Source organism: Lichenostomus cassidix, chromosome Z (genome assembly GCF_008360975.1).
Source record: "Lichenostomus cassidix isolate B80296 chromosome Z, HeHo_3.0, whole genome shotgun sequence".
NCBI classification, from domain to species: domain Eukaryota; kingdom Metazoa; phylum Chordata; class Aves; order Passeriformes; family Meliphagidae; genus Lichenostomus; species Lichenostomus cassidix.
Genome location: NC_139511.1, coordinates 66,988,257 through 67,014,106, shown reverse-complemented (window position 1 = coordinate 67,014,106; position 25,850 = coordinate 66,988,257). Strand labels below are relative to the sequence as shown.

Here is a 25,850-nt window from a genome sequence, read left to right as displayed (position 1 = left end):
GGCAAATGAGGCTGATTTGCTTCCTTAGCACTGTGGGGTGGATGTGGTGACTGTCTTTTTGCTTGGAGGTGCTGGCTGGAACTCATTAACTCAACTGCTTGTGAACTTGCCTGACCAGGAGCTTCCTGTTATGGGGACAGTGCACTGTGGACCCACGGGATCTGCTGCAGTGGCAAGACAAAGAAAAATTAATCCATTGTGACAGAGTTGCATTTTTTCATTTTCAAGATTTATGAGATGAGATTTTGAGATGTATTTCTCTCTCTGTCCTCCATAGTCAGTCAAATTGTTTCTGAGGCTGAGGACTGAGATTCCCTGATGAATTCTAATTTCTCAAGTAAGCTGAGAATTTAAATTACACACTAAATGAAATTGATACGTCTGCTCAAATTCTCCTGAATGATGAACAGATTCATGAGCAAATGGAGGGAGAAAGAATGAAGTGCTGTCTACAGCTTCTTCAAGCACAAATCTTGATTTCAGTTCACTTGCATCACTTAGCTGGGGGACATTAGCATGAATCTAGCTAACACTGAAACCTCACCTTTCACCTCTGACAGAGAGTATTTTTCAGTGTGGACTGTCACTGCTTGGATGGGATTTCAGGGTATGTACACCAATATGGGCTTTGCCTGCAGGCTGCATGGAAAGGAGGGTATAAGAAAGCTGTGTGATTGGGCCATGCTCATCCCAGTGAGGTCTGTGCTCCCTGGAGTGTAAGTGTGACCATGTGGGTGGCATTAGTGCAGCTGATGGCTGTGCCTACCTGCATGAAAAACAAAGGCAAAAGAAAAGTGGTTTTTACTAAACAGGTGTAGTAGAAACAAAAAGGATCTGTCTGTGGCCAGTCCTCTGCTGTGAATACAGGGAATATGGTTTCAAGCTGATACAGGCTGGGCATCAGCACAGATTATTCAGGACAGGCCATCTAAATAAGGACTGTTTCACTTGGTGCCAGAAAAGACTGCTCAGATAGCAAGGGTCAGACTATATCATCCAACTACCAGTGTCGATGAGACACAGAATCCTTAGCTGAAGCCAATTATTTTTCTGACCCAGCCAAACTGGGGGAAAATAGTGAACTACCTTCCAGTTTCTAACTCCAATTGTGTGAACTGGCTAGAAAGAAAAGGTGCATGAATCTGTCCTTCAAGGTCCCTCCTGGACCAGGTTTTAAACATCCAAATAGCAGCATTTCCATATTTTTTTTTCATCTGGCTGTGGCTGTGTGCCTTTGGCATGGCTGAGAGCTGGCACAACCACCAATGGGAGTGGTTTTAACCTCCCTTCAGCTCCCAAGAAGGCCTGATCAAGAGCTGGTAAATGACCTAGGGACTACAAAGCTAATGTTTGTGTCTATTGCTCAAGGATGCAGCCCTTAACTTCTTGCATGGGAGCTACTACCAGCAGCAGCCAGAGCACTGCATGCACAGCAGTGCAGGGCTCATTCTGAGGTAATGCTCAGCTAGAACACTGTCCAAGTCACTGAAAGGTTTCTGAGGGCCTGGATGATGTTATTTTGCACTTCCCTTCAGAAGACACACATCAAAACATGACAGTATTCCTTAGCATAGAGGGGAATGTGTAAAGGAGTGCTCCAGTCCCAAAAAAAGCTATCATCTGTTTAAACCACGCATCTCCAAAAGTGGCTTTGTGTTCCTTAGCCATGCTATCCCAGCCCCACAACTCATTTTTCTAACCCTCAAGTGATTATGGGAAGGAATGGCTTCTCTGCTTCTACTCTGCTTCTACCCACTATTGGGTTTTGTCCCAGAGGAGAGCAGTTTTTTTTCCTGCAATGCAAGCCTCATGGCTGTACATGTTAGGGAAAACAGGCTATTTTGAACAAACAGAGCATTTTACCTCCTCATGGCACAACACAAAGGTGAATCATTTTTGTTAAACAGTAAGTTGTGTTCTACTGATGGCAGAAACTATATAACTGATTTACCTTCAAGCCATGTAGAGCATCTGTGGCAGCAGGGGAGCAGAGAACCGAGATTCCTGCTCCCAGTCCTCTGCTCGAGCAGTCTCTGCAGCCATTTTATTCAGACAGGTTGTGAGAGTGTAGCAGCAGGCAGCAATTAATCTCTCTTCATCTTTGAACACCTTTCTGTACTGATTTCAAAGGTATCTATTGTCGCTGCTCCCACCTCACAAGGGCATTTATTTTGTTCTCATTCAGCATGTGCTTTTTCACTTAATTTTAAAGGATTGAGATTTTTATTCCTAATGGCTCCAAAATACTGCATATAAGGATTTCATTTATCACTGCCAAAACTGGAATATATGAACAGCACTGGCAATATTTAAATGTAATTTCTTTTTTCCATTTTCCACATTTACCTTCAGAAAGGGACTTATTTGGTGTTTTCATTTACTTTTCAAAGAATGTTTTTCCTGCCAGCCAGAAGAACAAAGCTAGATACCTGGGGAAGCATTTCCATCCTGACAAGCCCAGCTAAAAAGTTTTAATTTACAAACTGATCTCTATGAAACCTAATCCATAAAATGGAGCAACTCCCTTCTTTAGCATACTTTAAAGGGACAAAGAGAATTAATTTACTTGACATGGAAATAACTCCTGCAAATGCCCCCTCATTATTTTTATTCAACTGAATACAGGTTTAAGTCAAAGCCATTTGCTTGACCCTGCTAAATGATGTGACAGAGGAAAAAAAACTAACAAAATACCAAAAGAAGGAGTCTTTTAAGTGTAATTCAACTCTCTTCGATTAAATAGCTCAATTAATTTAAAACATCTCTTATGCTAAAGGCACAATCTACCAGATACACAGAGGTAATTTTAGCACCTACATCACATTTATTATGAGTTTTGATTTTCTGTGAAGGAGCATTAAGGTCACTGATACATGCACTAAATGTAATGTGTATTTAGGAGAGTAACAGTACACACTTGCTTAGCTGAATACTCACAGCCTTTGGTTACACAGGACATCATCATATAGCGTGTATTTGTACAAAAATCCACTTGAGTAGAGTCTGACATAAGTAGGCTTGAACTGCATAGACACTCAGTTAAATGTCCATGCTTTTGTGCTAAAGACTGGGAGAGAGGATGTGTTATATTGCCTACATAAACTACAGATTTAAAATAATTATAAAATAATAATAATAATAATAATAATAATAATAATATTTTAACATGTTGCCATTGGGAAAGCTTTCACTGACTGGAGATACCCCTGCTTGGAATGACTTGTTGAGTTCTCTCAAGTAGGCAAAACAAATAAAGTCCTAAGTGCTAATGCCACAGGCAGCATATAAGCTTGGAAAGGACTCACAGCCTGCTGACTCCAGCATTGTACTTGGAAAGGACTCTTGGCCTTTTCTTTGACTGTGACTGGACTGCAGCTAACAGTCCAAGCCATATTTCTGGCTTTATTTAGCAGCAAGGTGTCATATATTTGATCCACTCTGCTTTATCATCTGCTGTATTTAGTTTCTACAAATCTATGCATTTCAAAGAAAATTCTGTATTTTCTATCTAGTAACATGAAAGCAGATGGAGACAAGCAACTAGGCTGGGTAACACTACTGTTTTCCACCCTGGAAAACAAAGATTGTTACTAGTGAGCAGAGTATTTGGAGGGCATGTCACCCTCCAAATACTCTGCTCCCCAGAAGAGGACTTTCAGGCATTGTTTCACTAGATGAATTGCATGTTTACTATGAAACTCTGCAGGAGAACAGGATATGTACAGCTCAGGGTGCCTCTTCCTGCTATTCAATTCATGAGCCTCAGTTGTGGGTATTTGGCTCAGCTGGAGAGAAATCCCACACAGCAAACCTGCTCCCCTAACAGGATTACTGACCTGATCCCTCCCTCAGCGGGGCTGCCTCAGTCTGGAAATTTGACACATGGCCACAGAGTTCAATTAGGTATTTAATAAGTTTATGATTAGCCAATCTGCTGATTAAGCTTTCATTAATTAGGTTGGCAGGAATTCTGTTTCAGAGGGCTAGTGGCCTCTATTGTCTTGGGGCAGGGCTGGAGATGTTGTGTTTGGCATGCCCTGACACTTCTCCTTCCAACTCCAGAAGTACCTGCAAAAGCTGTTTGGGTGGCATCTGAGGCTGCTGCCAGGTCACTGGGGCATGGTGGCCCTTGGGGACAGCTCAGGATTGTGGCCTGGTTGTTACACCTGGGGCGGCTCAAAGGCTCCTGCCCCTCTCTTCTCCTCTCTTCTGAAGTTGTGAAGCTGGTGGGGTGGGAGGCAGAGTTTATCTAAGGCAGCTGGAGACCTCACAAGTACAGTTTCAAGGGGTCTGACCTGTCATTTTGGTATTTTGATTGGGGTGAGTGGCTCACCTCAGAGGGGAGTGGGAACCCCTTTGCTCTTTCTCTTTGCAGAGTTTAAAGAAGGCTTGTGGCTTCACCTCTGGCTTTGTTCTGTGGCTTATGCTCTGATGGATGGGGCTCAGTGTATGCTGCAATCTGTTCCCTGTAGGGTGCCTTGCCTGAGAGGGCAGGGTGCTGTCATCTTCCTCCTCCAGTTTGGCCCCTGCTTTGGTAGAGACACTGGGATTGGGCTCAGGGATTAGTCCCAATCATAAATTATTATATCTTTTCCATCCACAAGTAATCCCCTGACTCCTTTCTCAGACAGGGCTGGTATCTATTGGTGTTAGACAGCAGAGGATGGCAGAGGGGGTGGCAATCAAATGTTTCATGTTCCTTAATGTCCTCATCCTTACAGGTGCAGGGCTGAGGGTCTGGCAGCTGCATTCTCCCAAAAGAACTAGTGACAAACACAGCGATGCTTCTAGTGGCAAACAGGACTGGCCAGAGAAAACTCATGTCCCTGCTGAAATCCCTGAGAAAGAGGCTTGAAAGACAAGATGAAAGGCAAAGCTCTGGCTGTAGCTGCTTTGAGGGCTGCAGGAGAGGAAGCAGGGCTGCAGGATGACAGATGCCTTCCCAAACTGCAGAGCCCTGCAGCTGGAAATCAGGCATGTGCACTGCTGAGCTGAAGCCTCACTCCAAGGCGCAGCAGTTCCAGTGGCATGGAGAACTCAAAGGGGTTCAGGGAAAGCCTGACTCACACTGAAGAGAGCAGTAATGTGCTGGGAAAAATGAGGACAATTCTCAATGCAGAACTCCGATGTCAGCGAGTTTATGTCGTGGTTTAGTATTTTAATGCTGATGTGTTTCATGCTTTGGTACCCTTTGTTGGTAGTGCAGTGATGCTCAGAAGAGGTTGGCTGCCACAAGCTACCAAGTGCTGGCATGTCCCTTCAGGACTGAGGTTATGGCACTGCCACGGCAGCACCACTCACTGCTGGACCACAGGCAGCCCCAAAGGAGAAGGGATGGGTGCTAAAGCACTGCTGGCCTGAGCCAGGATTAACACTGCTTTTTGGGGGACTGTAAACAGGAGTTTAGCCAAACGGGAGGCTGGTGTAACCAAGACTGAATGTGAGACCCTCGCCCCACTCCACACTGCTGACCTTGCAGAGACTCATGCCTTTTGAGTGGCAAACAGGCCCACCTCCTCCAAACAGCTGGCAGGGGAGGCTCCTGATTCTGCCTCCCAGCTGCCTGCTCTCAAACCGTAGCACTAAATGAGACTGCTGGCAATGCTGCAGCTGCCACGTCCCTGCTATCTGACCCTCTCTTCTAAATGAACCACTGAGGCAGAAATTCTGGCAGACCAACATTTTTACCTCCCTCCCGAATGGCCAGCTGTGTGCACTGAAGGAAGGGAGGAAAAAAATCCAGCTTGGATTTGCTTATCAAAAGACCATTAGCTAAGGATTTTCTAAAGCATTTCTACAAGAAAAGGAAGGAGACATGCAAAAGCAATACAAGAATTATCATAATTCTTGTGCCCCTTGGGTCAAGTATTGTGTTGGGCCACAGTGAGCACATGCTCAGCTTCACATGGCACATTTGAGAGCTAAAATTGCCAACTGCATACAAACACAAGGTTTGCTGTTGTACAGCTATCTGTTTGGCTGCCTGACTGGAGCTGTGGTAAGATGAAAGGAACAGGACAGTTTTAAGAGTAGAAGAAAAGAGGAGAGAAACAGCCTGAGGGTCTCAGCAAGCAAGGCTTTATTGCAGCAGAGCTAAGGGACGAACGAGTGTGTATAGAAGACACAGTTGCTTGCCTGAGGAAATTAAGACAAAAGAGAGACTGTGCATAAAGACTACAGGCAGCTAGAGTGGTGGGTATTTCAGTGATGCACATTTGCTCTTAGTTATAATTTCAGTTTGAATTATCTTTCAATAATAAAGATATACAACAGGCTTTAACTTTTGTACACTCAGAGACTTAAGCACAGTGAAAATGGATTTAATTAAATGATGAAAAAGGGGAGTGAAGAGGGTCAAGATATATATAGGACTTTTTAAAGGTCAGGTTCTATTAGGGACAGACTTTATAAGAAACTACCTGCCTGCTCTTCAGTCAGGTTGTGCTGGTGGGTGGACAAACAGAGGTAAAGGGAAGAGGAGATGACAGTGGGAAGATGCTGAATGGCTGCTGATGGGGCAGGCAGGTTGTGCAAGGAACAAAATCCTGCAGACTCCAATGTAAGGCAAAAGACATGACAGCAAGGGAATGTAATCTTAAGGCATGCTGAGGCTTCTGAGAGCCTTTGCAAAGATACAAGCTTGCTTTGTGTTTCTTTTTGCTATGCATTCTTGTAAAAGAATCTAATTTTTTGTTCATAATCTGATTTGAATCAAGAACACAGGTTTCCATTGCCAATCAACTGCATGCAGGCTAACACTACAGACTGTTGTCTTTTTTCCTTGCCTCATTATTTCTCTCCACACAAGCATTAGGAACTTTTAGGTCATACTGTATCTCAAATTACCCTGGGGACAGAAAACAAAGGTGACAGGTTTATCTGTCCTTAAGACAACTTCACTGTGAAGTGACATCAGAAACTCACTCTGAACTGGGACGTCTGCAGGAGACAGTGGGAATGAGGCACTGGGTCCCCTGAGGAAAGAAGTTCAAGCAAGTGCAGGGAGGATGGAGGAGCTGTGGTGTGTACACAAAGACACACTCATGTTCCGTGACTCAAGTCTGGAATCTCTTTCTCTCACACACTATGCTGGAAGGAGCCTGGTTTTTGCCAAGACCCAGACAGAAACAGCATTAACACTCAGCTTTCCGGACAGTCTCTCCACCCTACTGATGCTGGCAGAGTCAGTGCTGAAAAAGGAAAAGCTGTGAGCAGAGGGAAAGGGGGCAGAAAATACCCTTTGCTTTCAACAGGTCTTTGTGGCTTCTAACAGCTGGATTTGTGAGGTGAACAGAAGGGCAGTGCCAGGCTTCAGGGAATAAAAAACTTTAACTTCTCTTCACTAGACATATGGAGGAAGCCCAGGGACTGACAGCCTTGTCCTTTCCAGGGATGGCACTTAAGCCAAAACCTGGGTGCTCAAAATCAGATCTGAGGAGCTGTCTTTAACACAGCTTCTCCTAGGGCAGTGTGTGCACTGGGAGAATGAGAGTCATAATCATTTTCTGATCACCCAATAAACAATCCAGCAAAACAATCTGATTGAGGAGACATGCCCTGACTTGGAGCTCACAGAGATAAAAAATGAGGACAAACAGAAAAACAACTCAAACTAGCAATTCTCTATCTCCTGCATCTGTTCCCTGGGCACCTGAAGTCATATTGACTCAGCCAGATGACAGAAACAAGGTTTCTTCCTAGCAGGTCTCCAGGGTCCAGTAAAATATAAAGGAAATCAAGCTGCATCTCCTCCTGGCCACACTATGACAAAACTGTCAGAACTGCTCTGACAGTGTCATGCCTGCAGCAATGTCTGGTGGGAAAGGCACGGAGAGCCATTGCTCTGCCACATCCCTCTGGAGAGAACTGTCCTGCAAACCAGCACCAGAAACTATTTTCTTCTGTAAATTTTATCATTTCATGCTTAAAAGCAGTGAGTTGGAATAAACAAGACCTCCAACGAGGTATCCCTGCTGAGTCTGCTCTGGAGAGGGTGCTTTGCAATGGCAAACTCCAGTAACATAGACAAATAAATTTGGGGGTTAAACCCAACACACTTTGCTCACTGGGAAGGCCTCGATGGCTGGGGAAGTGATTTTTGTACTTCACTTGCAGTGTTAAATGCACTCTGCTTCCTTTGGCTAACCTTGTGAAAAACTGTGCTTAGGATTTACTGCTGGCTCCAAAACCTGATCATACAGAACAGACCTCATGAAGGTCAACCAACATCTAACAATAGTCCAAGTGCTGGGGACACGGCAAGGCTTCACCCTGAGAGAGTTTGTGTTCACCAAGTACATCTGACAGCCTCCAAGGGAGGCTAAAAGTCTCCAAGTGAAGCAAAAAAGCACAAGTCAGTGCCTGGGCAGATGGTGCTCAGGGGGCACTTTCTGGAAATCTCTGAGGACCACTTGAAATCAATAGGGTTACTTCAACACTGCTGGACTGTCAGAGGGATCTGTATGCAGCAGACCCCAGAGGCTTTGAAGGACTGTCTTGAATAATAGTTTTTTCAATAATGTCCACTTACAAGTCATGTACTCCTGAGTTTTCATTTTTAGGACCTCAAATATTCTCTGCTTTATTTTTCACAATTCTGTGATCCTGCCTCTGGATTACAGAGCTGGTCTGTGAGGTCTGACATGTTGCTCTTTTGTTGCATCCCGTCTTTGAAAAGTTTTTGTTTTGTTCTGTAACCTTGTTACATGTTTTGTTTGGATCAATCAGCTTTGTTCTAAACTCTTGGACCATGAAAGAGAATTTATTTTTTCTGGACTGCAGACAACATATCAGTTTGCTGCAGACCAACATTCTCTTTTTCCCAAGGCAACCTCCACACCTTCAACAGTCTTGAACACCTGCCCACTGCCTCCTTTTCTGCCCTAAAATCTTCATAAGAAGATCAAAACACTGTTTTTCACATTATTAAAATAGTCAACCCCACCCTCCAGGATGGATTTTAATCTTATTTGATTCAAATCCATTCCCTCATTCTACAGGGAAAAAACCCATGGAATTCATAAAGGAAGAAATGTGGAATGGGATGATTCATTTGCTTTTTTTTTCCTTCTGTTTTCTTGCAACATTTGTGGCATGAAGCAGGAAGGGACCCATGTGTGACAACCAGCCTCTGGGTCATGATATCTTTCTGAAAATCCTATTAAAATCCAAAACGCAGATGAAAAAAATCCCTCTGCCAATCTAAGATAAAAGTGCCTTTTCCAAAGGCTAGTTGAGACATGACCAACACCAAGAAGAGTTCAAATTGGTCTAAGAAACAGAGGTGTTGCACAGCCACCTTGGCAGCTGCTTGTCACCTCATATGAACACATCCACAAATACTTCAATTTGGTTCTGCTTTGTACACTCTTTCAGTGCCCTGTGCTAATGCCCTAATGTTTTGCTAGGACACAGTAGGTACAAGAAATCAGCTCCTTGCCTATATTAGAAGATCATTCAGCATTGAGGAATGCAAGTTAGGAAACACATCTGTGAAAGAACCAATCTCCCTGTCTGCGCACTGGAGTCAGTAAGAGATACAAACAGAGAAAAAATTAGTTTTAATATGTTTTTAAATTCAATCAAGAAGGGTTGGTGAATTACAGAGAAATAAGAAAAGGCAGTAATTAAAACTTAAAAAGAAGAACATTTATAATGGAGTGAAAATCAAGCAGCAATTGGGTTTTTCTTGTTTACCAGGGGACATACCAGAGGACTGCTTTATACAAGTTTATGCAAGTCACCTAAGTCTACCTTGGCAAATCTGGCTGTGGTTATGCTGAGAATCCAAAAGAGTAACTAGATAGAACTTTCTTTTTTTGGTAATGTGCAGAAACTATATGACATCTTAAAAAAAAAACAACCAGAGTCCTAACCAGAAACAGGATCACAGAATTACTTTAGCTGGAAAGGACATCAGGAGCTTTCTAGTCCTGCTCAAAGCAGCATCACATCAGCTATGGGATCAGACCGAGGTGCTCAGAGATTTATTCAGTCAGGTTTTCAAAACCTTCAGGGTTGGAGATGACATGACCTCCCTGTGAAAAGTTTTCCCATGCTTGACTGTCCTCATGGTGAAAAAGGATTTCTGTGAGGTGAGAAAAGCAGCAGGTTGGGAATGAAGTACCCATTAGATGCTCCAGGCAATTTACTGTCAAGTCAGGCATGATGCTATCATTCCTCAATAGCACAGAGGAAGTTTCACATGAAGCTTTTCCTTAGAACTCTCCAGATTATCCTGGCCATCTCCCACCTGATGGTCATAACCAGGTAAATGCAGACAACAGGCCCTGTGTTTTGCCTCCTTCAGTCCTGCCCTTTTCCTGTTCTCCATCTGCCCTGCCCTGAAGCAGAGGAGATTACAGCCTAGTTCTAGGTCTGATGAATGTGCTGTAGAGGGTTCAATTCACCTTGTCAATGAGACCCAAAGCAGCCAGAGCCTTCTCTAAAGCAGTCGTGACTCTGCTTTACAGGGAGATGGAAACTTCCCGCTACCCAGGAATGTTTAATTGCAGACAGAAAAAGAACATTGCCAGCGAAGGAGCTAAGATCACCTCCTTGTGTTGCTGATCATCCCCTTCCAGTGAAGGACAGGAAACCCAAAGGACCCAAAGTCAAATTCAAGGACTACTGTTGTGTATCATAGCTGTTCTGTACACAGGCAGATGCGAGTCAACTATATGAGCTCTGAGGAACTAAAAACATGACATCTGCCTGCACAGAAATAACTATGCCAAGGTTTTGCTCTCACATTTTGCTTCAACCCCTGCCCCACGGATCAGAGGCTGCATTAAGCCACACTTCAACCCGACAGCCGAAGCATTCAGGCAGAAAAAGAAACTGAACTTGAGTCTTTCACGTTCTGGCTGAAAGTCAGTAGCTAAAAAAAAGGCATAGCTGCTTTGTAACGCCAATCTCCCAAACTTTTTATGGTCAAAACCAACTTGGGAATTCGACATGAATTTGCAAAGAGTTTTGGAACTACCAGTTAAATGTTCTTTTAATGAACTTAAATATATACAGCGCTACAATTTACTAGAGAGTCTAAACCCAGGATACTTGCTTTTCTTTAATAAAATGTAAGCAAAACATGAAAATCCAATTCTTAAAAGCACCCTCCATTATGGATTCAAACTACCCATGCTTGACAGCATCACTTTAAATATTAAGTATGCTAGCCCTGTTCAAGACACACTTCTAGCAGTGCCATTTATTATGTCAAACACAGTTTGTCAGATGAACTTATACAAAGAACAATTGTCTCACTTGTACTCTTCAACTCTTTCTCCCAGTTTTCTAGTCCTAGAACCAGTATTTAAAATAACTCATAGGAAATCCTTCCTTTTTTGAAAATGAGCTCGTACTTCCAGGCTGGGTAGTGATGTGGGACACAGAATGGCTGTTTTCTGGCACTGGTCTAACCTGGGAGCTGAGTTGTAGCAAAGGGGTTGCCAGCAGCCCACAGCCCCGAAACACCTGGTGTGATTAAACCTTCTTCTCATAGCCAGCTCACCATTTACTCATGGCAGAAAGCACTTTTAAACTCATAGGCTTCAGGCTAGTGAGCTAGACAGAACTGCATCATTCCTCCAGAACACATTAACACCTGCTGACTTGATTGTACTGATTTCACAGCAGTGATCAAAAAAAGAGGGTATGTGGGTTGTTTGGAAAAAAGTGAGGATTGCCTTCATTTAGAGCAGAAGGCAGAAAAAAGATCAAAGTTATAGTAAAAAATGAGATGATTTTGGGTTTACAGTAGAATTACCTTACAGCCCCGTAGAGGATTCATTTTATTGTGCTATAAACAGTGTTACTTTACGAGACAAAGGGTTGGAACATTCACAAAGGCTCAGGCTGAATCAATTCAAGCTCAAGGTAAGCAGAAAGTGGGATAAAAATGGCAGAGTTAAGGAAAAAAAAAATTGGGAAGAGTTCACAGGTGAAAGGGACATGAAAAGGAAGGAAGGCAAGAGTAACTGAGAGCAATGGCTCAGCTGTGCAGTCCCAAAAAGTGAGGATGGATGATATCACTGATACAGAAAGTGGGAGGAAGGAGAGGAATAGTTTGCAAAGCAGTGTGGAGAAAACAGGAGTCTACTACTAGTAGGAGGCAGACACAAACAGATCACAATGATTACACAGTCTGGAGATGATTCTTTGATAAAGACTTAGATCTGTCTGCCAAGAATGTATGCACTACCCCTCCTTTCCCCTTGTAACTGGACACAGAGAAAAGACACAAATATTGTCTGTGGGGCATGTTTTCCTATAGGTCAGTTTAGAAACGGAGTTTGGACAATGCTCAAGTTTGATCAATAAGTTCTGCTTTTCCTTCCGGAAGACATTTCAAAAAGGAGACTACAGCTATTTTGCACAGTATCAGCCTGCAAAGTCTCATTTCTATGAGTGATGCAGAAAAGTATACCCTCAACACAAGCTATTCAGCCATGATTCAGGCAGCACTTTAAGCTTTTTGAATGATAGCTCTGTTTAACAACTAGAGAAATGGGATCAGACTGTCCAATTACTGCTGTGACTTTTTCTTAAATAAAATTTTATCTTGGTAAATATATGGCATCTGTAAAAAACAGTTTTATTTTCCTTCAGTGTGCCCTGCTTTATAGAGAATGACTGCCAAGCGGAACAAGGAAAAAGCTCTGCCAAAAGTTTGAGGTTTGAAAGAAAAGGAGAGGTGCCAGAAGACTTTCTACACATGGCAGAGCAGGAAGGCTCTGGTCTTTCCTAGAGAGGTCACTGCCTTGTTCCTGCCAGGAGTGAAGTGATTGTCAGGAAACAGGCAAAACTCCCTCTTAGTCCCAGTCAGGACTCGGGAGGTTCAGAAGCCTTTTTGCACAACTGGTCCCACTATCCTCACTGCAGCTTAATTCCCATTCCTAAAGCTTCTCCACAAAGCAGTGGTGTTGGTCGGTGTAAGAGGCTGAGATGCTGACAACAGCTGAAGCTGTTGAGCTGCTTTTACCAGTCTGCTAACCTAGCAAACAGCCTCTTCTGCATGTGCCCAGCACAGCCCACACTGCTCCATGTCTGGCTTCAACCAGCTCTCCTTCCATGAAGAACTACAGAGTCGTTTCTTTTGTGCTAGCTCCTGCTTTTGGGAATTGCTCCTCCCTAGACCTCTGAACCAAACGTGATGGACATGATGAAATGTGACTGTTGCTAACTGGGAAAAGCTGTACTTAGTTTGTTGCTGCTGCAGCAAACGTTTCTTGTGGCACACCTCCCTGTCTGCCACATTAGAGCTGAGCCTAGCAGCTGGTGCTTTGGCTGCACCACTGGAAAAATGGGGCTCTGCTGTGCACAGATGGATGTAACACTGTTTGCTCTGTCTGGAACAAAGACTGGGGTCACAGAAGAAGGGCTCCTTGGATGTACCTCTGTTCATGCTCAGGTGAAGTCTGCAATCCACGACCACTAAGGTGCCACAAGGACTCTACTACTGACAGGACACATGATATGGATGACATTCTTGTCTTCTCTGCTCTACTGCTGGGGCACGCCAAGGTTTCTGAGTTTCCAAAGGATCCCTTAATATCTCAGAGAAGCAACATGAAGTTTTCAGGCTGCTATGAACACATCCTCTGTGCATAAGGATAGCAGCTAAAAACCAAGAATTGTGGTGAACTTGCTATATCATTACATGATCTTTCCCTCTGTTATTTCTATTTAATAGAGCTTGATCTGCTGATGGAGCATTTTAGTCACTTCATTCAATAAGCAGACAGTAACCTTTCCCTGTTAAGAGCTGAGTGTGCAGCACAGAGAAGACAAAGTGCGAGCCCACATCACTTCAAAATCAGAACAAATTCAATTAACCATCAAGTACATTTTAAGGCTCATCATTAATAAATCAAACACATTAAATAAGTGCATCACCCAACACTGTCTGTAGATGCTGTGGACTGTTCTGGAGCCAATTTACATTAATTATACTGGGCTATACTTGCTTCCCTCAAGTGCTAGGCAGAAACTCATCAACCTTTGGACACAGAAACTCATCTACCTTTGGAGACATCAGAAGGAACTACAGAAATAGTAACACCTGAGTAATTCACAACTGGGGAAATGTTACAGTGTGGTGGAACAGGTGGAACCTACATTTAAGGACATAGGGCTTTGAGAAGCCAGAAAACAGTACTACTGTCCTTTTCTGTGTTGATTTTTTTAAAGATACCAACGTCTGAGCAGGCAGACTTATAATCTCAGCTGCTGTTAATCTTTTTAATGTCAGGAACAAGCTTTAATCACCTTTGGGGAACTATTTCTTTTAAACCAATTCTCCACATACTTCACAGAAAAGTGATGAGAGTAACACGTACTTGTGTAATGAGACCTCTGAACAGACCACTGTGTGGTGCTGCCTGCTGGGGTTAGGCTTTGCTAGACCAGGTACTTTTTACTGTTATCACTACTTCAATTACTGATTTTTTTTCTCCTATCAGAGAATCACAGTAATTTGCTCAATTTGTTTTTTCTCAACCTTCTGAGCTGCTTCCCATATTTGAGATGACTGACTATGGTGGGTCAGACAATGAAGAGAACCTGTAATTTGCAGCTCTGGACTTCTTCTTCAGGCATGAAACCCCCATTCAGACTCTGGATGCTTTGGCCCATTCTCAATACAGAATAAAATAATTTATGCAGAAGCAGATCTTCAGAATTAGCTCTTCTTCCCAGACTATCAGACTGTAGGTACTGTAAATATATGGAGTGGCTAACGGTATGGCCTGGTAACACCTCAAAATTATCCAGTTACCTTACAGCTTCCTTCTTCATGACTTTTTACCTGAAGGAGTATTAGCTAAAAGTGGTGTGTGCAACACAAGATGTGAGTGGGTGTGAGCCTGTTGGCTTGTGAGGTGTATTGGTACCCAGGAATGTGTCATGGGAGAGATGCACATACCACTGTGGAGGGCTGGGAAAAGCCAGTGAAGCCCTGGTGCAGTGGCATAACAAATCAGCAGTGACACAAAAAGCCAGGTCATTTGATGAACCTCGTACCACATCATTCCCATATTCATGGGCTCATGCTCTGCTTCTAGGATTTGCTGACTGGAACCTCCCTTCCTTCTGTCTCACCCCCTCACACACTCCCTCCTCTCAGGAGCTCTCTGCTGAACTCCAATGATTGCTTTGTTCCAGTTTGTCTAAATGGCTTTACTCTTAACCATACACCTCCTTCTTTCTGGCTCTCTGCTTCTCTCCTAACTAATCTGCAATAATATGCCTGTCAGAACTGGTTTTCTGCCCTCATCTTTGCAGCTCTGTCTGCAGACAGCCCTACTACCCTTAATGTGATGCAGCTGTTCATTCTCTCATCCTCTCCAAAAAGAGCCTGGAAATATCCTACAGGAAGGATGCTACCATAAATCTGTGTACACCATTTCTCTTATGAATGGAAAGAGTATTAAGAGATGAAAAAAATGTTCAAATAAATTCCTCCCAAGCTCCATGAGACTTCCGAGTGGTGGGCTGCACTTCTGTCTTCATGAAGAAAATCAATAGCAGGGCTGTATTGCTCCTGCTGTCTGGCTTCTACCCCACCCTTCCCCCCGTGCAGTGCACTGACTGTGTTCAAGGAAATGGGTGCCCCCGGGGGAACAAAATGGCTTTTTGCACTTAAGGTAATGATGTCACTTGAGGTCGCCATGCAAACAGTTATGGATGTGAAAATCTGCAGTTTTGTCAACAGAGCTGGAACCTGGGGACCTAGTTTAAGAGTTAGAGCCTTTTTATAAAATGTGTCCCTAATTTACCTACAGAGCATCTTCCCAGAAACAACAGCTGCTGTACCTAATTAGCATTAATCACCTTGTTACAGAAGAGCAACTGGGAATAGTACAGTACTTGAAATACTGACAAAACGATACACTAATGGCATTGATCTGTCCAGTCTACTTCAACCTCCCCTTTATTATTCTGTTTTCTGTATGAAAAGCTTCAGAAGTCACAAGTTTTGGAGCAGACTGGGAAGTGATGATGCAGAATAGGAGCCACAGATGGGGGCAGATCCAGAGCCTTTCAGCCCACCAAGGCGCTTGCTGCCTGCTCTGTTTGTGACTGCACTTCCCAGTTCTGCATCTTGACCTGCGGGAAGAGCAGTCTGGCAGGTGAGCTCTGAACACAGCATCCTTTTGAGCAGCACTGGGATAGGTTGCTCTGCTGTGTGCTTCGTGGCTCTTTGATGGAGAGCTTTAAAACAAGATCTGGAGCCACGCCCTATTCCAGGAGAAGGGGTTAAACACCAATTGGAAGATCAATCTCAGACGCCACAGGGAGCAGTCTGTCCTTTACTGGGATCAGAGACCTTCTGTAAAGTTTCAGCCAGAAAATCACTGATTTTGTTAAGTTGAACCCCGAGGGCTTTGTAGTTCTGACTGATATTCCTGGTACTATTCCTCCCTGATCACACAGCAGCTCAATATTTGCCACAAATCCACAGCAGCAGGCTTAAGGCAGGAGCTAACACCACAGACCTGTCATCAGCCTGTCTCCAAATGGATTATCTCCTCTGTTCACTTCAATCTCCACCAAGATGGGGCTCAGTCACAAATTAGTTTTCTCCAAGCCAGGCACACCAGGGAACACTATTCTCTATGCCCTTGTGATGGTGCTTTTGCTGCAGTTTAACCCTCCAAGTTCTGCTTGGTCTAAGTGAACAGCATTTCAGTAATTTCCTTGAGGTTGGACTCAGTTTCTCTAGCTTAGACATTCAGTTTTCACATACTTTTATGACCTTTTTGAGGAACTTTCCAAAAACAGTGCCTTATTCCCTATCTAGATCAAGGAGAGGAGGTGCTTACATAGGCCACAGGCACCTTGGCAGGCTGAGGGCTGCTGTGAATGTCTCTGCCTCTCTACCACATGTTCATCTGCAGACAGGCATGCAGGACATTTACTGCCAAGCTCCCCATGTGGTGGATGTGCTCATGAAGATGCCTCTGCCACAATTCCTCATCCCACCTGTTGCTCATTTTGCAGCACTCCAACCCATTTCCACATTGCCCATTCTGTTTTAACACAAACTAATGTCATTTACTGCTAGGTAAGACAGACACAGACTGTCTGGGTGGGGATTTCAGACCAGAGAAGGGAAATTAAAAATGCAAAATAGAAAAGCAGATGGCATAAGCTTCATTAAAATAATATCTTGTCTCCTGGGAATCCTAGGAGGATCTGTTGCCTTCCAGTGGATGTGGTGCCCTGAGATTTACACTTGGGGATTATTCTGTTCCTCCCTCTCTCCTTATCATAACTGTCTTCTGTTTTCAAAAGGCTTGTGGTATGTGCTCCATCTGGATATGGCTCCTAATAAGGATGTGCTGGAGACATCTCCTAAGCACTAATGCACACCCAGCCCCCCACCCGTGCTGTCAGGAGTCTGCTTATCAACGATCTGAAAGAAAGAAAGAAGCATGGCTGAGCCTTGCAGCTCCTGACAGAAAGACCAAGTGGGAGTGTTAGAAAATTAGCAAATATAAAATTAACATGGATACAATATCAATAAGGGTTTAAAATTATGAACTGCATGAACTGGGAGATCTTATTTCCCCTTGGTGTGATGTTCTTTTCTGATGTGGCCCTAGCATCAAGCACTGTTCCATTTATAAACCAGGCATAACCTTTAGGAAGTCACTAGAAATATAAGACACCTGTGAAGTTTTTCCTGTATCAAACTGACCCCCCTCAGGAAAATGTGTGGCCAAATGTACTTATTTAGAGGGGAAGAAACAACCAAGGAAAAGACCATTCAAGCAGCAGGATAAATCTGTGTGCAGTGTGTGCAGTTTTCAAGCTCTTTCTGTCACACTTTAATCACTGCAGTGTCTAGAAGCAAAAGTTGTATTCATGCTGGGTTGGTATTTAATTGAGCTCACTTGAACTGAGCTTCCAACAAGCGCATATGACAGATTTATACATGAATCTTCGCAAACTGAAAAATGACATTTATCAACCTTCCATCAGAACATTTGACATTTGAACAATTGATTCTGATTTAACAGTGAAAAATGCCACCATCCATATGGAAAACCTGCAAAAGGATTAAACCCCTAGTTGCTACCATTAACAACAATGGCTCTGCCAGTTAAGCTATTAAACATTTATGTACCACCTTAACTTTTTCTAGCCTTAAAGAGAGTAGAAACAATCCTGACAAGTTTAATGCAGAAGGGACATAAAATCTAGTCAGAGGAATCAGGGCCAGAGCTGGGAGATGCAGTGATTAAGCTGCTAGAAAACGGTAGAGGCTGGGCAGATTTGAAGAATAAGAGCAGCAGGAGCTGGTGTGGATTAAAGGTCTGTTACACTGGCTACAGGCAATACTGGGAGTCTCATTTTGCTCAGATAACCTAGAGCTCATCTGGGTATGGCTAAGAGTAGAGAGCTGATCCAAATGCCACTAGGTATGTGTTCACCTCAGTAAAGAGGCACACTGTTTCCACAGAGAGGTGTTGGAGCAAACCTCTCTGCAGTCAAGGAGACAGGAAGATGCCTGTCACCCATGCAGGACAACTCCTCTTCAGCAGGTAGGTTTCACCCACTATTCTCTTCGTAAGTGTATTGTGGTCAGCACTGAGATGACTGGGTGGAAGCACCAGCTGGAAAGGAGGTCCTGGCAACAGTATGCTTCTATCTGCTACAAAAACTGTTCAAACACTTCAAATACCTCCCTTTGACTCTTTATGCTGCTCAGCACTGGCTAAATGAAATAGAATTTTTCCTATGTGGAAAAGCAGAAGTTCTGGCAGAAAGGCTAATCATTCTCTTCTATCTGATCCCTGGAAAAAAGCTGGTAAGTTCTGAAGAAGTGTGACTGTGGCCTATTTTCATGTGCTAGTCCATTTCAATAATTAATAACCTTCCAATCAACTAATGCATTCATCTCCAGTTGATAAACTCCAGTTTACAGAAGACTGAGTTTTTCCTGTTATATTTTTCTCTTTTCTATTATTCCAGTTTTCATGGTTTTTTCCTCTATAGCATTTCTGAATCTTTGTTGTACTTAGGTCTCCCAAATATGCTCTACTAAATTTTCTTTGCTGATTCCTGCTTTTTATGTAAAAGTCATTAATGAATATACACCTAATGAATATACACTGTTGGAAAACTCCATTAGCAATGTCCTTCTTCTGATACATTCTCCTTCAACACTACCTGATGTATTTTGACTTCCCAAGTTTCTCACTCTACTGGCTTTATTTGCAACACTAAGGTTTGTTAAGGATCTACTTCAAATTACCTTTCCATTTAATTTGTATGAATCAAACTTGTTTACCCTGAATCCAAATCTGTTTGCAATGATCTGATCTCCTAGAATGCTCTCATGACTTACCATAGCCAAGCCTAAAAAAGTACCATTTCCTGTCACGTTAGTAAATCTCAGGAGGATATTTTTATTGCCTAGAAAGGCAAGAATATCACAGACCTACCAATAATAGCATCAATTGCTCTCTAACCTGTTTCCTGGTGTTAAATTATCCAAAACAACTACTGCAGTAGTAATTATCTGTCTAGTACCATTAAAGAGCTCTCTTGGCAGTGGAAAAGGATCCTGGTGGCATATGGCATGCTGGCAGTAATAATCTTTTACCAAACTATGAATTGTGCTGTCATTAACACACACTGCTGCTCCCTGCCTTTTCCTGAAAAGCAGCCACTGGTTTTAGACTATTCATGACTTGCACAGACACTCTCAAACAGCTTCAGCAGCATCCTCTCAATGTCACTTGTACTGATGTGAAGGACAGCCAGGGGATTGCTTCCTGCTCTTAGTGGGAAATTTTCCACACTTAAACTCCCATTTCTTCACAAAAAGCACACTGTTCCTCTGACTTATTTGTCATCTGGTTCTTGAAGCTGTGTGGCAAAATAGCTGCTCAGGTTTTGGTGACAAGAGAGCATGTGTGGATTGCTGTCCTCCTGTAAGCATAAGCCTTGCAAGGAAGTACTGTATTGTGCTAAAAGGGTGATTCTGCTTCCAGAACTTAAAAAATACTGCTCAGAAATAGCATGAGTATTTGTATGAGAACCTTTACAGACCTAAAAGTCTTCCATCTCATGATAACACAGCTCTGGTAGTGTCTCAGCTCTCTGATCCCTTCCCTTTTGTTTGCAGCTATTTTGCCTTCTCTTGTTTTTACAGTCCCTCCATATTATCTTCATTCTTTATCTGGCCAAGCCTTGATCCCAGCTGAATAAAAAAACTGTATGTTTAAAAGAGCTATGCCTTGCTTCTGAGGCATAGCTTCCTTTCTTTACCACATCCACAGATACAGGGGCTTTACATGTTTGTAGGTCAGTTCCCTGAATCACAGCTGCAGCATTACAGTGATAAAACTGCTCTGTGAGCTGTTTGAGCCAAGCTGCCATGCTCAGCCACATGCACAGAGACCTGCATATGATCCTGTGTTTCAGGCCTTGGATTCAGCCTTTTCACTCTCCATCAGCAAAGACTCACCTAATTTCACTTGAAGTGGGGATGGCTTATAGTTCATGGCTACAGTCTCTCCCTCTCTTGTATCGCAATCTCTGTCCGAAATAGCTGCAGCTGTTGGATCCTGTCAAGAAAGAAGAGAAACAAAACAGAATGGATTAGCTGAAAGTTCTGCAGCCAATTCTCTGAGTGGCTGTTAGGCGACTCCAGCCCCTTCATATTCAGAGGGAGCAGAGAACATGCTGCTGTTTTGGATGTTGAAACCCAGGGGCAAAACACAGAACTTGGGAAGCCCATTTAGTATGTTAAAAGTACCTCTGGAAATGCCGAATTTCAACATCAGGCTTATATGATGGATTATACTGGGAATATAATGTGGATGGTGGGTCACCAGCTCAAATTCAGCCTGGGCTGGCAGTAGTCCCAAATAATTTTCACATCATGACTCCTTGGGGTGTTGTATGGAACACATTTACAGTTTCAGATGAATTCCAAGTGGACCAGTCAGCCTCAAATGTGAAACGAAAAAGTTTGAGACCAGCTCTGAGTGAAAGTCCAGCTTGGAAGGAATGAGGGCTACATGGGTAAGAGAATTCACTCTCTGGTCCCTCTTGGGACCTATTTAATGGCTGACAGGAAAGATCTATCAGCACAGTACCTTTCACTGTCACTGACATTTCCCCTGTGAAAAACAAATCTCCCCAAACACAGCCTGCTCCAGCCCACTGGCAGACAACCTGTATTGAACTCTATGGTGCAGCACATCAAAGAACTTGAGAGAGAAACAAACTACCAACTCAGGCAGTTCTACCACTGCTAAAAATATCTGAAGTCCTTTCATAGCAAACTGCAAACCTGTTGGAACTCTCTCCACTTAGCACCATAATGAAAATTAAAATTGGTTTTCAAACATGTTTTTATTCTCACCTAGAAGCTGGAAATTAAATTGAACATGCACTTACACATACGTGTATGTAAATTTGGGTATATCATAGGTACAGCTGCACAGGCAAAGCAAACATTCAACATTATATATGAAAAAAATATATGAAAAATATATGAAATATATTTTTCATGTATTTTTCATATATTTTTCATATACCAAATTTGTTTTAATATAAAACAAATTGTTTTATGTTTTTATATGTTTTGTATATGTTTTATATATGTTTTGTTTTGTTTTAATATAAAACAAAATATATATTTTGTCCAGTATATGAAAAAAACATCACTTGTAAGAAATGGAACAAGGCAACATACGTTAAATACTAGAAAATACCATTCCAAACTGGTGAATTGATATTCTCTCTCTCTCTCAGTTCCTGGAGTTTTTATTTTGTACACAATTTCTTGTAAAATGCAACTCATCATTTGGCAATGAACCCTGTATGCAGAGGAGAGCCACTGAGTTTTGAAACAAGGTAACATCATTCTTCATCCCCAGTAAAAAAAAAAAATCACTTGTTGAGCCACTCTTCTGCCTGCCTTCTCCCTGCAGTGCACATTAGCTCTTTCTAATACAAGGTGCTTAGAAGACAAAATGTGATTTTTGAATAAGGCTGTATCTTGGTGGAAACTGGTTAAATTGGTTAAACATATGTAGGGTTATAACATTTTATCAAAATCCTGCTCATTTGCACTACTCAGTAGACTTTGACAGTACTTAAAATGGATGATGCTTACAAGACCTCACATTCAAGAGCATTGCTGAACAAAAGGCAGTTTCTTCTGCTTTCCTCTAATGCAGTCACTGCTGCACTTTTTCTCTAATGTAGCAGCTTAATGACTGGTTAAAATGGTAAGAGCAGGCTGCAAACCAAAAAACCAGGAGAATAGTCAGGCATAAATCATAGATCAGTTCATGTACCCTTGGAACATGAGTCTGGTCTCAAACATGCCCAGATGAAGGGAATAGATCAGAATCCAAGCTGCAGGAAAGGATAATAATAGTGTGTCCTCTCACCATTCAGGGGAAGGGAGCACCCAAGATTTGTAGATGCTGGTAGACAAAAAGAATGTCAAAAGTCAGAGGGTCCACAAAATCTTACAAAGTTCTGTTAGTAAATTACACACTTGGTATGGAAATGGGTATGTTAGTCTTTGGCCTTCTGTTAAGCACCTAGGAGTGGGTTTAGGATAATGGGGTAAGGTGAAAGGGAAGAGAGAGAGAGAGATGAATCAAAGAGATTCAGAAAGAAAGAAAGAGAGAAAGAGATCATCAGTCCTGGCTCCATTGCTGGTTCAGCTGATGGGGTGTGCAGGGTCCTGGGGTGCACACATGCCTGGGCTTGGTGGGAGTACCTTTTTATAGATGAGTTTCCCTGCACTGGAGGTAAGTTTCTCACTCTTTATGTAATTTAGTTACTGTGTGCAGCCCATTCTTCCAGGCCTTTCTGGAAATGGGTTGGAGGCTTCAGGATATTTGGTGGTCTCCACATCCCCCTACAGCTCATGCCTGCTTTTTGACCTCATTCCTGTACTCTGTTGTGCTTATCTCCAGGAACCAAAACAAGGATGTTTGTCCTAGAAAAGTGCTGCTCTACCTCCATGTGGCCCCTTCTCCAGCCACATTCTGTTTTTTCTCACAGTGTGTTATTACCAATCCTTAGTTGGCTCCACAGCCATCTGGCTATCAGTGTTTGAGACATACCCATGAGCTCCCTTATCTTTGGGCTACTACACATGGGAATGGCCAGATAACAGAACGGACATGTCTGTCTCTCAGACATGCTAGAACCTCTCCAAGAGGGATGTTTAAGGTGCTAAGTGGCACCACTTGAGTCCAGGCTTCCTGGATGATAACCTTTTCTCTGCCAGTCTGGGGAAAGGCAGGATATAGCCATTTCTAAGGAACATGACCCCAAGAGCAGGATGCTTCCTTGTTGCTACTCAACACAGTAAGCAAGTCCTTGGAGCCCCAGCCTTCTGGCTGCAGGAGGGCATGGGAGTAGACATATCATGGGAAATGACATTGTGTAACAGCCACATACTGTCTCCTGTGCTGGTGCAGTCTGGCCATGCCTGGACTAGCCTAGGTTCACACTGTTAAAATTATGCTAAAACTCTAAATCCAAACCAGCCCTTACTTTTGTGGCAAGCTGATATGCTGACAGTAGCTCTTCCTTTGTAGGTAACCTGACCGTGACATTAGACATCCATTTGCATCAACAGAGGGAGGAGAGACATGTTCTGAGGTGCCTTTGAAGATTTGAACTCTGAGCCTGGACCAGCAGACTCAGCTGGAGAAATCTCAAAAATGGGCTCCAGACCAAACACACAGAAAAGGCTTCCGAGGCCTCCAGAGAAAACTAAGATGATTTTCAAAGAGTGATTATTTCCATTCTGTCTAAGACACTCATCTTAAAAGGAGACGAATCTGCCCTTGGAGATGTGTTTCCCTCTCCCCACTGTCTACAGAGGAGGTCTGGCAGCTGGTGGAGCTTCTGACACTGGAGGTGGGGATGATGCAGGACATGGTAGTGGAGTCAGTCCTAGGAATTCTTCCCCAAGGTTTGGCACGACGCTTTTCAGCACTAGCAGCACATGTTACAGCTGCACAAGAGACCCACAACTTGCACAGAGGGATCACAAGCACCATCAGTCTGCGTGACCACCACTGCATGCATGTTACAGCCCTGCTCCCTCCAGAGTAAATAGATTTGAGAGGAAACTGAGCTGGGCCAGGGACAGCGTCCCCAGTGCCAGTGGGTATCTATATCTGGCCCAGGAGTGGCAAGGCACTGTCATATTTCCCATCCATCACTTCATAGACGATCTGCAGCAACTCACAGGACTCCATAGTAACAATGCCCACTGTGAAAACAGCAGCATTCCCACGCCAGCTCGGCTGGAGCTGTCTCTGCACAAACACACTCTGCTTCTGTGCATACTGAATGGATGCAGTTCTCTCTCTACAGCTCAACTGCCCAGAGAAACATTTACTTGACTGATTAGCCTTTTGCTTGTGAATGCCTAAGAGCACGCTGAGACTCAACACAGGCTTTTGCTATTGGAATTCACTTGGCAACTTTTTTCTTTTTCACAAGCCTTCCTAGACCAATACACTCAGCTCTGCCCCCAGTATTAAAATCTCAGCTACATGGTGTGACTGGTCCCAGGCCAGATAATGTGGTTTCTTTTTGCTTACTGGGGACAACACAATACTCCCAAACAAGAGGCAAGTGCTGAGGAGTGGCTGCAGGGCCTCTAAATGGCTAAAGGCATTTAATAATTTTCTTTTTTTGTTCCTGAGGCCTCTGTATGTCTTCATTCTTAAGGAAAAAATACATTCTATCAGGGCACTGCATGAACATTTGGCTGGGGCCAGAGTTTAATCAAAGTTTTCTCCCCGCATGCGCACAGCTTAATTGGGTATGCACAATCACAGCATTAGAACGGTGGGGAGTTTTCTTACTAGATTGTTTGTTTCTATAGGCTCGACACAAAGGATCTTGAAAACTGCCCTCCTGCTAGGAGCAGCCATGTCCCACAGTGTGTGTACCATGTGCCATTTCTGAACATCAGAAATTAGTTCCAGCGAACCTTTGTGAAGCAAGAGTGCTGTGAATCATCGGTATGCAGGAGCACAGAGAGAAGGTGAAAACACTTTAAACTGAAATCTGTGGTTTAAGGAAAAATGGCAAACTCAGCAGGCTTTTTATTTTTTTTCTGTTTTAATTTATTTTCTATTTTGCAGTACTTAATAAGAAAGCCTCAGCTCAATAGCTTCTTATTTGTATTATCTACCTCTCCCAATAACCCACACCGAGTATGGGGGTAAATTGCTCCAAACAACCAGAAAAGTGTGCAGTTACACCATGATGGAGCTGGGTACTTGGTAAAAATTCACCCTTGCAGCACCTGGGAAAATGCAGCTTTCTCTGCCTTCCTTCACAGTCAAGATTTCTGACTCCTTGCAATCTTAAGAAGGCCCTGCTTTCTACTCTGCAAATCCTTGGGGACCCCAGTGCATGTGGATGGGAATAGGCATACACAATTTCTGTGGTCTTCAGCTGCACCTCAAAACCATCTCTGCAACTTGAGAGATCCCTATCTGCTCATTGGTCCTATCCTCAAAATCAGTCATACTTAGAGCTGTTATGAAAATGTTCTCCATTTTGTTGTCTGTGGGAAATTCTATGATCACCAAAGCAGCTCTGCTTCTTTTTTTGGATAAAAGCAAAGGGGCATGATTGCCCTCATCCTCTAATCTCAAGGAAAGACCCAGTATACAGGGCTTGACCATCACTTTTCTCCACAGTTCAAAGGGTTCTGTCTGACCACCATCAGCTGAATCAGTATGAGCCAACTGATCAGAAATATCATCCAGCTACTTGTCTCTCTGCAGTACCCACCAATGACATGCTCGCTGTCTTCTGTCCTACTTAAAAGATGC

At 43.2% G+C, this 25,850-nt stretch overlaps 1 protein-coding gene across 3 annotated transcripts in view; it reads right to left on the bottom strand.

Moving 5' to 3' along the window:
• FAM219A (family with sequence similarity 219 member A) overlaps positions 1-25,850 on the bottom strand; it is a 93,476-nt gene that overhangs the window by 18,420 nt on the left and 49,206 nt on the right. For all 3 annotated transcript variants that reach the window (XM_085043414.1, XM_085043413.1, XM_085043415.1), the window contains exon 2: positions 20,480-20,579. In XM_085043414.1, coding sequence (XP_084899540.1) covers positions 20,480-20,579 — 100 coding nt within the window. The remainder of the gene's footprint in view (positions 1-20,479; positions 20,580-25,850) is intronic.